At 46.3% G+C, this 18,021-nt stretch overlaps 1 protein-coding gene across 1 annotated transcript in view; it reads left to right on the top strand.

Moving 5' to 3' along the window:
- Positions 1-18,021, top strand: part of senp6a (SUMO specific peptidase 6a) — a 204,740-nt gene that overhangs the window by 92,508 nt on the left and 94,211 nt on the right. Inside the window, 2 exon segments of the mRNA XM_038790658.1 lie at positions 4,366-4,411; positions 4,976-5,113. Of these exon segments, the coding sequence (XP_038646586.1) occupies positions 4,366-4,411; positions 4,976-5,113 (184 nt within the window).

The raw sequence follows: 18,021 nt of genomic DNA, 5'->3' as shown, positions 1-18,021 counted from the left end.
CCCAAAAGCATTTGGCTCTCAAAAGGATGAAGCCGAATGTATAACAAGCTGAATAATTGTTTTTGCACCAAGATTTGTGATAATTCGCAACATGTTTTGGTCAAGCCTTCAGTCTTGTGGGCAACCCGTGTACAAGATAATGTTATGGGCCAGGACTTAGAAACTCCAAAGTGTATTGTGACGTTCACCTTTTATGTTGAATTTGGCTAGGATGAGCACAAAAGTCTTTGCTTCAGGTGTGATTCATCAGACTTCCTAGGTGCTTTAATCAAAACAAGGTTTATTCTAAGAATGTAGTTAACATATATACATATATATGTAAGCACAGCAAAAAGTTTTATCCATTACAAACATAAAGACAACACAACAGCGACAGTAATCTATGTATATAACACTTAATGAATTCTACCTTAGCTGTTCCAATTCAATAACAAAATCCAATAAACCAAAACCCCTTTCAAGGGCATGGCCCGGCACACTGTATTCTCACTTGAATGGGACTGGTCCTTTCCCTGAGATTCTGATCCAGTTTCAACCAGCAGTTTCAAACTTCCGGAAAACAACTCTACCTTTAAAATTACCACGGCAGACTGCCACACCAATGTGTGTTTCACTGGAACAGCTTTTAAAATGAAAACAGGGAAAACATTTATTTTTCCTTCTGCAGTCCAAAGCAAACGAAAACTGAAAGCAAAAAAAAAAAACCTCTCACCTGACAGCCACATCCCAGCTCCACCCACAAAATGACATCACTGAGGTTGTGCTACAAGTCACTTGATAAGAGACCAAACCTTCCTTCAGGGACACTTGCATGACATTAGTGACATTTTCACTTGTATCATAAAAGTATGCCATTGATTTGACGTTTGAGCCTAATTTTAATTAAGCTGGAATCCATTATGGCAAATTGATTCAGCTTGTATTTAAATTATCTGGTTTTACACAGGTGCAGCCTTTTAGGTGGATTCTGGTCCATCCTATTTTGCATAATGTAGCTTAATGCATTTTGCCGAACAGTGAAACTTCAGGTGTGCTGTTGCTAAATGCAGAATGACATGGTCCATTCCTTCATTGCTTCATTCAAATGCATTCTCACTGCCATGTAAATGCAGGCTTCTTGTCTAACCTTAATGATGGATTTTCATAAGATATGAATTGCATGCGCTCATGTCCATATCTTGTAATCTTCCCTTTAAAGAAAAAGTTGTATTATGCAGAATTGTTCAATAGAACCGAGGCTAATTTTATTGGGCTTATTTACAATTGCACAGGATATGCAATGTTTTATGTCCCATATGAGCCTCCTCCCAGCCCCTTTTATTTAATCATCCGATCCTGTCAAGTTACCTTCTGCTCCTTGCTCCATCATGTGTTTATCATGCATCTCTCCATTCAGCATAACATGGTAGTGAGTTCCATATTTTAACCACGCCTGGCGGAAAATGTTTAAGGAAGGATTCCATATGGATTATTAGTTCGGAAGGGCCATAAGTATATGATCGTCACCAATAAAGCCCATATTAAGAATCTGCTCTTCAGTAAAACAGAATTTTATCTCTCTTTGCCCAGTTGTTTGCAGGTGGAATGCCAAGAAACCCCTATTTTGGCACAAGTGGATAGATCAGTTGAATCAGACAATCTTAAAAACAGTCGTGCTTCACAGTAGCAATGCTCTTCTAACTGAATGTAAATATCATTTCTGTAAATGTTGGGTCTTGCTCTAGTGCTGTGGGTAGTCTGAAGATTCATGGGATGTGGTTGTTGCTGGCTGGACCAGCATTTATTGCCCCACCCCTAAATACCCTTGAACTGAGTGGCCATTTCAGAAAGGCATTTAAGAGTCAACCACATTACTGTATGTCTGGAGTCACATGTAGGCCAAACCATGTATAGTGAACGAGCTGGGCCTTTTAACGACAATGGACAATTGCTTTAGGTTATCTTTTAAAAAAAAAAAAAAATATTTTATTCTCCTTTTTTCTCCTCCCAACATTTTCACCCACCAACAATAAACAATAAGCAGTAAACGATATATGTCATCCCCATATCAACAACAATCCCATCCTCCCACCAACCCCCAAACACTGCCCGCATGTTTACATAAACAAATAACAAAAGGAACCAGGATTCACCCATATTCACCATTAAAGCATACAGTCCCCCTCCCCCAGCACCCCCCCCCTCCCCCCCCCGCTAATGTTCGATGTTATCCAGTTCTTGAAAGTACATAGTGAATAACACCCATGATTGGTAGAACCCCTCCATCCTTCCCCTCAGTTCAAACTTAACCTTCTCAAGAGTCTAGAATTCCAACATGTCCCCCGCCACGCCAGGGCACAGGGTGGAGAGGGCCGCTCTCCATCCCAACAGGATCCGCCTTCGGTGATCAACGAGGCGAATGCTACAACATCTGCTCTGCACACGTTTCCAACCTGGCTGGTCCGACACCTTCCGAATATGGTCTCTCCCGCTGGGCCCGGTCCAGTTTCACGTGCACCACTTCAGAGATTACCCTAAAAACCTCCTTCCAGTAATCCTCCAGCTTTGGACAGGACCAAAACATATGAATGTGATTTGTGCCCCCCCCCCCCCCCCCCCCCCCCCCCCCCCCCCCCCCCCCCCCCCCCCCCCCCCCCCCACAAACAGTCACACACATCTTCTACCCCTCAAAAGAGCCGGCTCAGCTCGCCCTTTGTGAGGGTGTCCTCTATCTACCACCTTCAGCTGTATCAGCCCCAACCTCCGCGCAACGAGGTGAAGGCTTTCATTCTCCGGAGGCACCTCGCCCAGAAACCCCCCCCCCCCCTCCATATCCTCATCCCACCTACACCTTCCTTCCACTTTTCTTTGATCCCTTCCAGTGGTGCCTTTCCTCTTCCAAAATAGCTCCTTAAATCGCTGAACACTACCCCGGTTCTCCAGTCCCCCTCATCCTCAGCACCTTCTCCAGCAATGTGGAGGCCGGGTTCCTCCGGAAGCTCTGTATCTCCTTCTTGGCAAACATCCCGAACCTGCATGTATCTAAACATTTCTTCTTCCCTGCTCCAGCCCATATTCGCTTCCGCTCCCTCAATCCTGCAAACCGACCCCCAAGAAACAATCTTTTAGAGTCTTAATAATCCCCTTCTCTTCCCATTTCTGAACATTTCTGTCCCACTTCTGCACTGAAATTCTATGACTTTCCGTCCCACTGGGCAGCACGGTAGCATTGTTGGATAGCACAATTGCTTCACAGCTCCTGGGTCCCAGGTTCGATTCCGGCTTGGGTCACTGTCTGTGCGAGTGTGCACAGCCTCCCCCGTGTGCATGGTTTCCTCCGGGTGTTCCGTCTTCCTCCCCACAGTCCAAGATATGCAGGTTAGGTGGTTTGGCCGTGATAAATTGCCCTTAGTGTCCAAAATTTCCCTTAGTGTTGTGGGGGTTACTGGGTTATGGGGTTAGGGTGGAGGTGTTGACCTTTGGTAGGGTGCTCTTTCCAAGAGCCGGTGCAGACTCGATGGGCCGAATGGCCTCCTGCACTGTTATGTCTATGATAATCTATGACTTCCCTGGTTCAAATCTGTGGTTCCCCCGAATCAGCATTTCCCCTGACCCTGCACCCAACCCGAAGTGTTGGCGAAACTGCCTCCAAATTCTCAAAGCTATTATTACCCGACTCCCTGAGTATTCCCGGGGCCATAGGGAGTGGCACTGTCGCTAGCGCCTTCAATCCCGACCTCCTACACAAACTCTCCTTCATTCTGGCCCACTGGGAATCAACTCCTCTGACCCAGCTCTGTACCTTCTCCACATTCGCCGCCCAGTAATAATACATCAAGTTCAGAAGACCCAAAGCCCCTGCCTGCCTGCCCCTCTGTAGCAGTACCTTTCCTCTGGCCACCTTCCCTCCCCATATGAACGAGGTAATCATTCCTTCAATCTCTCTAAAAATGCCTTTGGCAGGAAAATCAGCAGGAATTGGAAAATATAACAGAAATCGCGGAAACACGTTCATTTTAAACCGCCTGTATCCGACCTGCCAGTGACAGAGGGAGACCATCCCACCTTTCACCCTACCCACCAAACGAGAAATGTTGTACCTATGGAGCACCCCCAGATATCTAAAGTGTGGTTTTATGGTTATCATTAGGGCCTTTTACTTCCAGCTTTGAGTGGGTTCAAATTTCAGCATCTTGGTGGGATCCCGATCCTCAGAGCATTACCCGGAGTCTCTGGATTACTAGTCCACCAGGCTGCAGTCTCCCTGTTTGTTGAGAACTATATTTGAATACCTTGGATCATCTGTAGAAATAGTGCATTGGGCTGGAAAATTTATTTTGTAGTGAAGACCAATGTTTAACTTAAAATCCGTTGTATGATTTTCAGAAAAGATATCCAGCCGATGTTCAAAGGGTTCCCATTGACAGTATTATTTTAAATGGAACCTGATGAAAGAGGTGAGTCTCAGTAGTTTAAGGCTGAGTTCTTACGTTTTAGCGTTCTATCTGCAACGGTTTTCTTATCTCAGTGGTCACCAAACAACTACATTCCGTTAATGGCCAGTAGGTGGATGGGCGTGAGATACCCAACTAGTTCTATGACCTCCAACAAACTAAAACTATCTGTGGAATGGCTAAAATAAAAACAGAAAATACTGGAAATGCTCAGCAGGTCAGGCAGCATCGGTGGAAAGAAAAACCGAGCTAAGATCAGGTCTGTGACCTTTCCAGTCCTCGACTGGCTGACCTGCTCCAGACATAAGCAGTCTTGAGTCAAGTGTGCTATGTCATTCATTGCAGATGGAATTGTTTGGTGCTGTGATTCAGTGTTATGTTCTTCGAACTAATATTGCACATATGCATCTTCAGTATTTTACTCTTGTCAGCATTCTGCAAATTTACAGTCTTTTCGTATGTTAAGAGTATTGCTAGTTTCATAAGCTCTTTACAATGGAATATCATTGCTTTTCTGTTAGATGTGGGCTCTCCAGAATTAGAAGGACAGATGTATTCCACAACCAAATATTAAAAGACGTGTTTTGGACCAAACGCCAAGAGAAGGTTTAAACAGCAGCATTGTCGGAATCAACAAACTCTCGAAGCTTCCTACTCCACAAAGTCTGACACACACTGAGGTGGGTACTAGAGATTTTCTTCGTGTATATATAGAGATTGACGGTGCAAAACAACTGGGAAACACAGTAAAACCTGTTGCTGATGGGAAGGACAGAGGTTGATTCATTTGATGCGGTTGGGATATTTCAGCAAGTGCCCTCGAATTTCAGGGAAATAGTCATATTTAAGCTGATATGATTAATCTGTTTATTTTGGGATGTGTTAATCTGTGCTCAGTATTTGGATGTGTGCTGCCAGTTGTCTCTATTTAGAGATATTAATGAAGAAAACGTCATGCACTGCATGTGGAAATATTAATCATGCAGAGAGTATTCACAAGTATGCCCTGTGAGATCATTTGCAGAGGTGACTTGATTATTAAAAACAAAACAGCTTTCTGATTGGTGCAGGTAGTGGTTCAGCTGGTGGGAATTGGGTTGCACGTTTGGTGGGACCATACTGTCTGCCAGCACTACAAGAACACAGAGGACAGGGGCAGGAGTAGAACCGTATGGCCCATCAATTCTATGCCACTCGATACAATCATAACTGATCTTGGGTTTCCACTCCACTTTCCCGTCCATATCCCCATCCCGAAAATGAAGTGATCAGTTAGGTTACAGGTGCAGTTGGTGCCTTTAACCATGGTGATTTGGAACAGCTGTTATTACAGTCTGTAAGCTAAGAGAAAACATTAGTTTTCTCCTCAAGACCACCTCGACTCAAGTTGCTCAGGGGTCCTGATTCCCAAATTACATCAATACCTGTTTGCCAGCTTGCATTCTGGTTTCCAAATTGCATCCATACCTGTTGTGGGGTTTGGATCCCTGGATATAATCGCAGCCCCTGTTCTCCTTCTCCTCTCGAGCCCTACCCCCACAAGCATGGCAAAGTCTTGTTCCCTCTCCACACCACAGTGCCCTCCAAACAACGTCATCTTGTGGTACAAAGTAGTGATTCACTTCACTCATTGAGTTAAAAAAACAGCTTACGTCATATCTTTGGCGGGCCATAATGTTTGTAGACTTTGCAGTCATTTGATACTGAGTGACTTGCTGGGCCATTTCAGAGGGCATTTAAGAGTTAAATTCATTGCTGTGGGGCTGGAGTCACCTAGTCCAGACCAGGAAAGGCAGATTTTTAAAAATTCCAGATTTATTAATTGAACGTAAACAGCTGCTGGAATTTGAAATGTTCCCCGATATGAGAGCAGTTTTTAATGAGGATGTGGTTTTGTTGATTTATTTCTACGTGGCAAATGTAGAAATAAAGAAAGCATACTTTATATAAGAGTGTGTACACTTGTGTTTAAATTTTCAAATTAGGGCGGCACTGTGGCGCAGTGGTTAACACTGGGGCTATGGCGCTGAGGACCCCGGGTTCGAATACCCGGCCCTGGGTCACTGTCCGTGTGGAGTTTGCACATTCTCCGTGTCTGCATGAGTTTCAACCCCCACAACCCAAAGATGTGCAGGTTAGGTGGATTGAGCACACTAAATTCACCCCTTAATTGGAAAAAAATATAATAATTGGGTACTCTAAATTTATATAAAAAAACAAATTCAAATTAGGGAATTACCTTTATTTTCAATGTGTTTAAACATGTGGATATATCAGTTCGGTGGTAGAATTTCATTGAGTGCTGTACTGATTAATTTTTTCTTAAAACTGGATTGACCATGCTGAATTGCCCTTCGAACCTTTTTTTTTTGAACATGGTGGCGTTAGTGGGTTTTGGCTCGGAGTGGGTGCTCTATCCAAGGGCCGGTGCAGACTCAATGGGGCCAAATGGCCTCCTTCTGCAATGTAAATTCTATGGACCTGAAATTGCCTGATACTGTCACCTGATCCAGGGCAAAGAATGATTCTCTGGACCAGCACCATATATCATTGCTGTGCAAACAATGAGTATGTGATATCATTGAGTTCACTTATTTGTGTATTGATGTTTGAATCAAGTAAATTCTGCTGGATTACTCGTAGACAATTTTGGAAAAACAACTTTGGAGCGAACAAAGAATATGAGGCACAATGCCTGTAATTATTAGATACAATTACAAGTTAATAAGTCAAAGCAGGAAATGCTGGAAACATGAGAGGGCCCATAACATTTGGAAAGGGGAATCACAGTTCAAATTTTGGTGGAAGCTGTTATCAGTAAATAGTAAATCTGCTAAATTGGTATTCAATCGAATTTGGGGAGGCAGTGATGAGTGGCAATTGTCACCAGACTAGTAATCCAGAGCCCGAGGCAATTGCTATGAGGGAATGTAGTTTGAATCCCGGCAGCTGGTGAAATTTTAATCAAATTATTAACTTTGGCAATTTAAAATTTTGTTGTCCTTGCCCGGTCTGGAGACCACATGACTCCAGACCCCACAGGAATGTGATTACTCTTAATGCTGTCTGAAATGGCTAGCAAGCCACTCCGTCGCAACACAGTACACACAGTGTTGTTCCAAACGTTTTTGCCCTGGAACCCTTTTTTACCACTGGCCATCCTTCAGACCCAAGCCGGCCTTACTTTGCAACCCACACCGCTGATTTTGCGACCCACACTTGTCTAAAGTTTAATGCGACAGCTGAGTCTCGTGTTGTCGTTGTGTCCTCGCATTCCAATCTGGTTCACAGGAGTAGAGGGCAATGAGCATATCGGGTGGCAGAGTTCAGCTGTTCCTTTGTACTGTCTTCATCTTTGTGAGGAGGAAATCCAACCTCCCATGTCGGTGTCATTGTAAAAGGCCAAAGCACAAAATACGTGTTTTACTCAGCATTGATACTCCCGGAGCCGCTTCTCCAGAATGCTGACAGCCTCATTGACTTTTTAAAATAAATTTAAGAGTACCCAATTATATTTTATTTTCCAATTAAGGGGCAATTTAAGCATGGCCAATCCACCTAACCTGCGCATCTTTGGGTTGTGAGGGTCAAACCCACGCAGACACAGGTGGAGTGTGCAAACCCACACGGACAGTGACCCAGGGGCCGGGATTTGAACCCTGGTCCTCGCGCCGTAGTCCCAGTGCTAATCACTGCCATGTGCCCGCCCTGACAGCCTCATTCACTTGTGGCGTGTTTTTAATATTGTCACAGGCGAGGTGTAGAAGTTCAGTTTCTTCATTTAAAGTCTGAAGTTTGGGGGTCTCAAACTCAAGAGATTTTTCACCCATTCTTCTCTCTCAAAAGCTGAAACTTCTCCTCTGGAAAGTAGCGAGTAAAACTGTTGATCAGCACACCCAGATATGACGGAATAAGCTTGCTAGTCTATGGACCAATTCCGTGACTACACTTGTCTTTGATGTGTCATCACAGTGTGGGGAAACATGTCATAGTTTTGGGCTTGCCAAGCTTTCAATTACTTTTGGAAACCATTGATTCTTCACAGTGCTGAAAGCAATCAACTATCCTTCCCTTGTAATTTGAGATTCAGGTTCATTTAGAATTAAAAAATATGTCTGCAAGGTAAGACATAGTTAGCATTCAACTCTCATCAGCAAACTAATCAGCCAGAGGGGACGATTTTTCAAGGAGGAAAGCGTGGATTTAATACCTCACTTTATAACTCTGACTAGCACCCGACCCATGACAGGCAACGTACTTCCGTGTGGAGCAATACATGTGTGTGCTCTGCCCCAAATCGGAACATAGTCTCGAAACATCTGGTATTGAGTGTGCCTGCGTTTTAAAAAAAAAAATAAATAAAAATATTTCTATTCTCCTTTTTTCACAATTTATCCTCCCAATTTACAAACCCACCAACAACAAACAATAATCAACAACAAATATATCAAAAACCCCATAACAATAACAACGATCCCATGCTCCCTCAACCCCAAACATAATCCCACATGATAACATAAACAAATGACAAAAAAGGAATCAGGCATTACCCATAACCATCTTTAACATACATAGCCCCTCCTCACCCGCCCACCCTCCCACCCATCCCCTCCCACTAATGTTCGATGTTATCCAGTTCTTGAAAGTGCATAATAAATAGTGCCCATGACTTGTAGAACCCCTCCGAGCTTCCCCTCAGTTCGAACTTAACCTTCTCAATGTCAAGTATTCCACAGGTCCCCTCGCCACACCAGGGCACAGGTCGGAGAGCCAACCCCCCCCCCACCCCCCCAAGACACATCTTCTATCTACCCCTTCAAAGAATCGGCCTCATCCTCGCCCTCGTGCGTGTGCTCAGTATAACCACCTTCAGCTGTATCAGCCCTAACCTCGCACATGAGGTGGAGGCATTCACTCTCCGGAACACCTCACACCAGACTATGACCTTCCTAACTCTTCCTCCCACTTTGCTTTGATCCCCTCCAGTGGTGCCTTATCCTTTTCCAACATAGCTCCGTATACCGCTGACACTGTCCCCTTCTCCCAGTCCCCTTGCCGCCAGCACATCCTCCAAGAACATGGAAGCCGGTTCCTCCGGGAAGCTCTGTATCTCCTTCCTGGCAAGTCCCGAACCCTATATGCATATATCTAATACTTCTCCCTGCTCCATACTTAGCTGCCAGCTCCCTCAATCCTGCAAATCGACCCTGAAGAAACAAATCTTTTAGGGTCTTAATCCCTTCTCTTCCCATTTCCGAAATCCTCCGTCCCACCTCCCTAGCTCAAAGCTGTGTTCTCCACCGAATCGGCATTTCCCTCGGCCCTGCCCCCAACCCGAAAAGAGTGTGGCGAAACTGCCTCCAGATTTTCAATGAAGCTAATAACAGGGGCTGTTTAGCACAGGGCTAAAATCGCTGGCTTTGAAAGCAGACCAAGACAGGCCAGCAGCACGGCTCGATTCCCGTATCAGCCTCCCGAACAGGCGCCGGAATGTGGCGACTAGAGGCTTTTCACAGTAACTTGATTTGAAGCCTACTTGTGGCAATAAGTGATTTTCATTTTTCATTTCAGTACCTTTGCGTCCACATTCAGAAGTGATATGGGCCTATACGACCCACACTCCGCCGGATCCTTATCCTTTTTAAGCAAACAGTGAAATCGATGCCTGCCTCAAGGTCCTGCGGCAGCACTCCCTTCCCTATCACCTCTTCAAACATCCCCACCATCAGGGGTGCCAGCTTATCCTTAAATTTTTTATAATATTCCACCGGAAACCCATCCGGCCCTGCCACCTTACCCGACTGCAGTCCTCCTAAATCGCATCTTTTATCTCCTGCTCCACTATCACTCCTTCTAATGTAGCCCTCACCCCCTCCCCTAGCCTCGGGTACTCCAACCCATCTAGAAATTCCAGCATCTCTCAGTCTCTCCCGGTTGGCTCTGACCTGTACAACCTCTCGTAAAATTCCTCAAAAACCTTGTTAATCAGCTCCAGAGCCGCCACCAACTTTTCACCACCACCTATCCCTTACCTGAAGAATTCCCTTGCCGCTGCCTCCATCCGGAGCTGACCTAATATACTTATCTCCATGTTCATAAACTGCACCCCTTGCTCTTCTCAGTTTGTGCACCGCCTTCCTGGTGGATAGTCGGTCGAAGCTCGCCTGTAGTTCCTTCCTCTTTTCCAGCATCGCTGGGGTCCCCATCCTCTGCATAACTCCTATCTATCTCCACATCTCCTCTATTACCCTCTGCCACTCCAATCTCTCCTCTTTGTCCACCCTGGCCTTAAACAAAATTACCTCACCCCTCACCACTGCCTTTAGAGCCTCCCAGACAGCTGCCTCGACACCTCACCCCTTCAGTTGAAATCTTACATATTCCTTAATTACCTTTTCAATTTACTCACAGAATACTTGGTTCCCCAAAAGGCCCACATCCAGTTGCCACCCCGGCCTCTGCGCTACCTCCTTCTCCAGCACCATATCTACCCAATGTGGAGCCTGATCTGACACAGCAATTGCAGAGTATTCCGACCCCTTGACTCCAGCCAGCAAAGTCTTTCCCACCACAAAAAAGTCGATCCGCGAGTGTACCTTATGGACTGCTGAGAAAAATGAGTAACTCCCGTTCCCTTGGGTGCAGGAACCTCCAAGGGTCCACCCCTCCCATTTCCACCATTAGCCCAGCTAGCGCCTTCGCCCCCCCCTGATGGGACTAGCGAGCGTGGCCGTGATCTGTCCAACCTTGGCTCCTGCACCAAGTTCCAGTCCCCCCCCACAATCAGCTCGTGTGTGTCCAAGTCGGGGATTGCCCCAAACACCTTCCTCGCGAATCCCACATCGTCCCAATGGGGACCGAATACACTTACCAGCGCCACTAACCTCCCCTCTAGCGCCCCTGTCATAATCACATATCTACCCCCCTGATCTGCCACCACCTCCATCTGGAAAGCGTAACCTTTTGCTGACCAACACCGCCCTTCCATCAAATCCAGAGTGAAACACTTGGCTAACCCAGCCCTTTTTAAGTCTCACCTGTCCTTCACCCTCAAGTGAGTCTCCTGCAGCATTGCCACATCGGTTTTCAAACTTTTAAGATGCGCAAGCACCCTTGATCTCTTGACCGGACCCTCCTAGCCCTCTCACGTTCCACGTTGACTATCCTTACTGGGGTCTCTCTCACCCCACCCCCCACACCTTTCTTATCCACCATCATCATACCCCCGGGCCCTGCCCCATAAGCCTGGCCCGCCCTGTCCATTGTTAACATCGAACCCCTTTCCCCCCCTCCCAAAAACTCCCCATACATTTCACCCTGAAACACATCCCCCAACATCCACCCCCCCCCCCCTCCTCCCCCCCCCCCCCCCCCCCCCCCCCCCCCCCCCCCCCCCGCTGCCTCGTAGGCCCAGTGAAGCCTGCTATCCAGGCTCCAACCGTCCGGCAGCCCTCCTCTCACCTCACCTCCGTGTCACTAGCTGACTTTAGCTAGCTAGTGCGGGTGGCTCCCCCCCCGCCAAGAACACATCTTCCCCTTCCAGCCCAGTCCCAGAGAAAGAAACAAAACAAACCCAACAATCCAACTCCTACAATTCACTAACATAACAGTTACCGTCGCAGCACAGAACGCCAATCGACCCACCATTAACTTGAACTCTATAACAATGCAAAGAGAAGTAAATTACAATACAATCCGTAAAAAAGAAAGTTATAACATTTATACATTTTCCGGCTGTTCAAACACAGTCCACAGTCTCACTTCCAGTTCCACTCTTCATGTCTGTCCCAAGCCTTCTGCCTTCACGAACACCTCAGCTGCATCCGCTGTCTCAGAATAAAAGTGTTTGCCATTATACATTACCCTCAACTTCGCTGGATACACCATACCAAATCGCACCCCCTTCTTGTACAACGTCGCCTTCACTCGTCCAAACGCCGCTCAGTCTTTTTGTCACTCCACCGTCAAGTCCTGGTAGATCCGAACCGCAGTACCATCCCATAGCACCTCCCGCTTCTGCTTCGCCCAGTTTAATACCTTCTCCTTCATGCAAAACTTATGGAAGCAGATAATTACTGCCCTTGGCGGCTCATTCACTTTGGGCTTTGGCCTTAATGACCGATGGGCTCGGTCTAAGCTCGTACCGGATGTGGTTCTCACCCTCCCCATCAGCTCCGACAACTTTTTAGCAAAGTATTGAGTTGGCCTTGGCAGCCCACAATTCTCAAATTGTGCTGCCTTGATCGGTTCTCCCAAGTCTTCGAGCTTTGCTCAGAGTCCTCTGTTAACCTCCACAACCCTCCGCAGCTCATTTCCCCCATTGAGGTGATCTGGTTGCTGTGTCGTGACACTGCTTCCTCAGTTCCTTTATCTTCTCGCCCTGCTCTCTCACCTTGGCTAATGCCTTTGCCACCTCCACCGGGGCGATTGCCTCCTCCACCAGTGACTTCAATGCGACCGCCGTCTCTTTTCTCAAGGCCTTCCATGTGCCTTGCAAACTGTTTTTCCAGCTGCAACCGCCATCACCTCTGCCATCTTCTCCACCGTAAATAGTGGCAGTCCCGCTTTGCAGTTCAGCTTCCGCCATCCTGTCACCACTTTTATTCGTCTTCTCCTTCAGCGGCGACCCTGCGTTTCCTCCTTTCTTAGACGCTGCTTTTCGCAATCCTTTAGTGGCTTATTGTGTTTTTTACTTTCTTTCTCTTATCCTCGCTCCCCCCTCCACCCTTCTGTCCTCATCAATCTGAATTATTCTTTCTTTAAAAAAAAAGGGGAAGAGAAAAAAAAACTTAACCAAACTTCCTTAAATCTTCGTTTTCTTTCTTTCTCCTCTGCATTCATCCAGAGCTCCCCTGGGACCAGGCTTCATCCTTCTTTCTTCCTCCTAGGTGGGAGCCATCCGATGTGGGACACCCCACTTACAATCGTGCCCTGGACTCGGGCCTGCCCCCTCGGACTCCTCGTAGCTCTGGCCCCGACGCCGCGGTGGGCCCAGCGCCTCAGCCCTCGCCGTCCCGACACCCGCGTGTGGTTCTTCGCCGGTTTTTAAACCGGCCCCGCTGGCTGCTCGTGACGGCCCCAGAGGCCGACGATAGTCCGGGGTGTGCATCAAAACTCGGGGATTTCCCCGAAATTCCCGCGACTCGTGGCCACCGCGGGAGCTCTTCGCGCTGCGGCTTGCCCTCGAGTGCGCTGTGTTTAATGAAATTCACAACTGTAACTATTCCTTTCAACACCACTGTCAAGATCAGATGGAATTCCTTTCAATGTCAGTGCCTCACGGCAAATAAAACAATGATTCCAAACAACGTTCTGGCCATCTGCCTCCTTAATCCTTGTTATAACTCTGCTGTTTTTGCCAGTCATGTTTGGCTGCTCCATCACTTGTGATTCCTCTGCAATGAACCCAGTTGAGCCGGACTTTCCAGCCACACAAGTATTCAGTGCTTCATTAATCTTTGCACCAGTCGTGTGGGTTGGTAATGTCAGGCAGCACATCAAAACCTCATCAAAATCACTGTGCCAAACATACCTAACGTAACTAGCAAGGTTACAGAATCTGAACCATGTATACTTTCATCCAGTTGTATTGAGAGCTCCTGTGCAGATTTTAAATGAGAAATAAGCTGGGCTTTAAAATTCTCAGCAATATCACAAATTAGGCAAGCCACTGTGTTATCACTGTGATGCATTTCACTTTCTCAGCTAACCTCTCATCTAGGACAGTAAGAATTATGTTTATTGCTGCAGGGATAATTCATCTCTCTGCACCAGGGTGGGGCCTTTTCTCTTTAGCTGCACAGCAAGCTAACATGTAAGAGGCCAATTGCACTTTGTCATCAATGTAACATTTCTGCTGAGGAGTTCAGCTGACGATTTAAGTTCTCGCTGCAACCTTTGAAAAAATCAAGAGGTTTGTCCTCGAACCTCACCATGCTTAGCCTTCAAATGCTTTTAAACTTCCATTTGCTGGTGCTTCCTTGCATATAACACATATGGGTGTTACATCCTGATTTGCATTGGCAATAAAGCCATACCGGTTAAAAAAATCATCTTTATCCTGCTTAGTATTCCTGATTCAGCTTCTTAATGGGCTGTTCACCATGGAGCTCATACCAACACTATTTTGCCCTTGCTGTGGACTCTCCCGAGCCACTCTCTCCAGCAGATTTAGTTGTGGGATCCTGGTCTTTTGTGTCTCTGGCCCTCTCTTCCATTATTGTGAAATTATCCATTTAAATTCCTTGAGGTCCTATTGCTTGCTTGCTCCTAACAAAATGACAGAATCTCCCTTCAGCCCATGGCACATAAATCCATGCATGACCTCTGCCGCTGCTCCAGGCAGGAAGACTTCATCAATTAAAAAAGAAAAAAAAAAAAAAAAAATTTGCTCCAGAGTCAGAGCGCTGATATCAGGAGGAGATGGGTCTGCCCCGCTGGGTTCCATGCCTGCGCACTGCTGAGGGCCACACATGTGCGGGCTGGCCTGCATTCTGAAAGCCGTTCACGGCCATTGGACATGACTTCCCGAGATCAGGAACACTGCGATTCATGGCCCCGTGATCCGCCCAACACACGCCCGCTGCCCACCCATGGGTTGCGACCCTCTGTTTGAAATAACTGCACTACACGTCTACAAAAGGAATTAAACTGGCTGGAACACTTGACTTTGACCTATGTACCAGAAGCGACAGAACCGGTCGATCCGGCAAAGTCCCCCTGACTAACATGCCAAAATTGGGAGAGCTGTCTCACAGATGAGTCAGGTGCCAGCCTGACATAGTCATACTCATGGAATCATGAATTACAGATAATGTTCCAGGCACCACCAGCACCATTCCTGGCTATGTCCTGTCCCATAAGCAGGAGCAAGCGGCACAGTAATATACAGTATGGAGTGTTTCCCCAGTGTTTCAACATAGACTCTGGACCCCATGAAGCTTCATGGCATCAGGCCAAACATGTGTACAGAAACTTCCTCCTCCTCCTCCTCCTCCTCTTTCCCCTACCCTCATCCCCACCCAAACCTCAGCTGATGAATCAGCATCCTCCATGTTGGATACCGCTTGGGGGAAATACTGAGGGCAGCTAGGGCACAAATGTGGGGGGCTTCAATGTCAATCACCAGAGTAGCACCACTACTGATTGAACTGACTGAGTCTGAAAGAACTGCGGCAGGTAGTGGGGGAAAAAACCTACTTGACATTGTCCTCACCAGTCCTACCTGGCACAGGGTGAATCTGTTCATGATGGTATTAGTAGGAGAGGCCACCACACAGTCATTGTGGAGATCCAAATTAAATGTGGTCACTTGGTCCATCGTGCCTGCTGCGCCATTCAGTAGGATCATGGCTGTTCTAACCTTTCATCTCCCTTGCTGATAAGAATCTTATTTACTTCTTCCTTAAGATATTCAAAGACTCTGCCTCAGCTACCTTTTGAGGAAAGAATTCCAATTCTCCCAACCCTCCAAGAGAGAATGTTTGTATCATTTGCCGTAACCCCTTATTTTTAAACAGTGGCTCCTAGTTCTAGATTCTCCCATGAGAGAAAACATCTGTTCCATATCCACCCCATCAAGACCTTCAGGAGCTTCTATGTTTCAATCAGATTGCCTCTTACTCTTCTAATCTCCAGCAGCTACAAGCCTAGCCTCTCTAACCTTTCCAAACACTAATCTAGTAAATCTTCTCTGAACTGCTTGCAATGCATTTCCTTAAATAAGACCAGTACTGTACACAACACTCCAGATGTTGTCTCATGCATGCCCTGTAGAACGTCTCTACTCTTGTATTCAAACGATAATATTCTATTAGCTTTGCTAATTACCTGCTATACCTGCGTGCTAACCTTCTGTGATTCATGTACTAGGACACTCCGATTCCTCTGCATCTCAGAGCTCTGCAATCTCTCACCTTTTAGATAATGTGCTTTTTATTTGTCCTGCTGAGTTGAACAACCTCACATTATACTCTGGGGCTGGTTTAGCACACTGGGCTAAATCGCTGGCTTTTAAGCAGATCAAGACAGGCCAGCAGCACGGTTCAATTCCCGTACCAGCCTCCCCGGACAGGCGCCGGAATGTGGCAACTAGGGGCTTTTCACAGTAACTTCATTGAAGCCTACTCGTGACAATAAGCGATTTTCATTTCATTCATTTTTTCATTTCATTTTCTAGATCCTTTCCACTCACCTAACCTATCTTTTGTGGCTTCCTTGTGTCCTCTTCACAGCTTAACTTTCCTACCTATCTTCATGTCATCAAACTTAGCACCCATACCATCGGTGCCTTCATCCAAATCATTTAAATAAATTGTAAAGAGTTGAGGCCCCAGCACTGATCACTATGGCACACCACTTATTCTGCCAACAAGGAAATGGTCCATTTATGCCTACAGTGTTTCCTGTTAGCGAGTCAATCTATTTTATCTATTCCAATATGTTACCCAGTACACCATGAGCTTTTATTTTCTGCCATTGCATTGGGAAACCCTCCATCATGTTTTGTGGCACTACCACTGAGCTAAATAGGATAGATTTAGATCAAATCTACCAGACCAAAACTGGACATTCAAGAGGCACTGTGGACTATCAGTAGCAGTAGAATTGTATACAACACAATTTTGTAATCTTATGGTACAACATATCCTGACTCTACCATTACCATCAAACTGCAGGATCAACTCTGGTTCAATGAAGAGTGCAGTGGGACATGGCAACAGCACCACCAGGCATACCTAACATTTTGGTGTCAACCTACTTGCATGACAAACATTGAAAGCAGAATGCAATACACAGAGCAAAATAATTCCAAACCAACAGCTCTGCAGACTTGCCACATCCAGTCATGGATGGCACTGGACAATTAACGAATAGGAAAAGGCCTCCCCGGACAGGCACCGGAATGTGGCGACTAGGGGCTTTTCACAGTAACTTCATTGAAGCCTACTCGTGACGATAAGCGATTTTCATTTTCATTTCATTTTCAAGGAGGCTCTACAAATATCTCCATCCTCAACTATTGGAGAACCCAGCAATTCAGTGCAAAAGCCAAGGCTGAAGCATTTGTAACAATCTTCAGCAAAAGTGCAGAGTGGATAATCCATCTTTACCTCCTCCTGACACCCGGCGTCCTGGATCCCAGCTCTCAGACAATTTGATTCACTGTACATGATATCAAGAAATGGCTGAAGACATTGAGTATTGCAAATGCTATGAACCTTGACAATATCCTAGCAATTGTACTGAAAACTTGTGCTCCAGAACTAGCCGTGCTCCGAGTCAAGTTGTTCCAGTACAGCTACAATCTTGGCATCTACCCAGCTATGTGGAAAGCAGCCCAACTATGTCCTGTCCACAAAAAGCAGGAAAAATCCAACTCTGCCAATGACTGCCCCATTAGCTATTCTCAAGCACCAGCAAAGTAATGGAGGGGCTGGTTTAGCACACTGGGCTAAATCACTGGCTTTTAAGCAGACCAAGGCAGGCCAGCAGCACGGTTCAATTCCCGTACCAGCCTCCCCAGCTACTCGTGACAATACGCGTTTTTCATTTCATTTTCATTTTCGGAAGGAGTTGTCGACAGTGC

This window comes from Scyliorhinus canicula, chromosome 1 (assembly GCF_902713615.1).
Source record: "Scyliorhinus canicula chromosome 1, sScyCan1.1, whole genome shotgun sequence".
Classification (NCBI taxonomy): Eukaryota; Metazoa; Chordata; class Chondrichthyes; order Carcharhiniformes; family Scyliorhinidae; genus Scyliorhinus; species Scyliorhinus canicula.
Note: the sequence above shows the minus strand (reverse complement) of the source record. Positions and strands in the feature narration are given on the sequence as shown.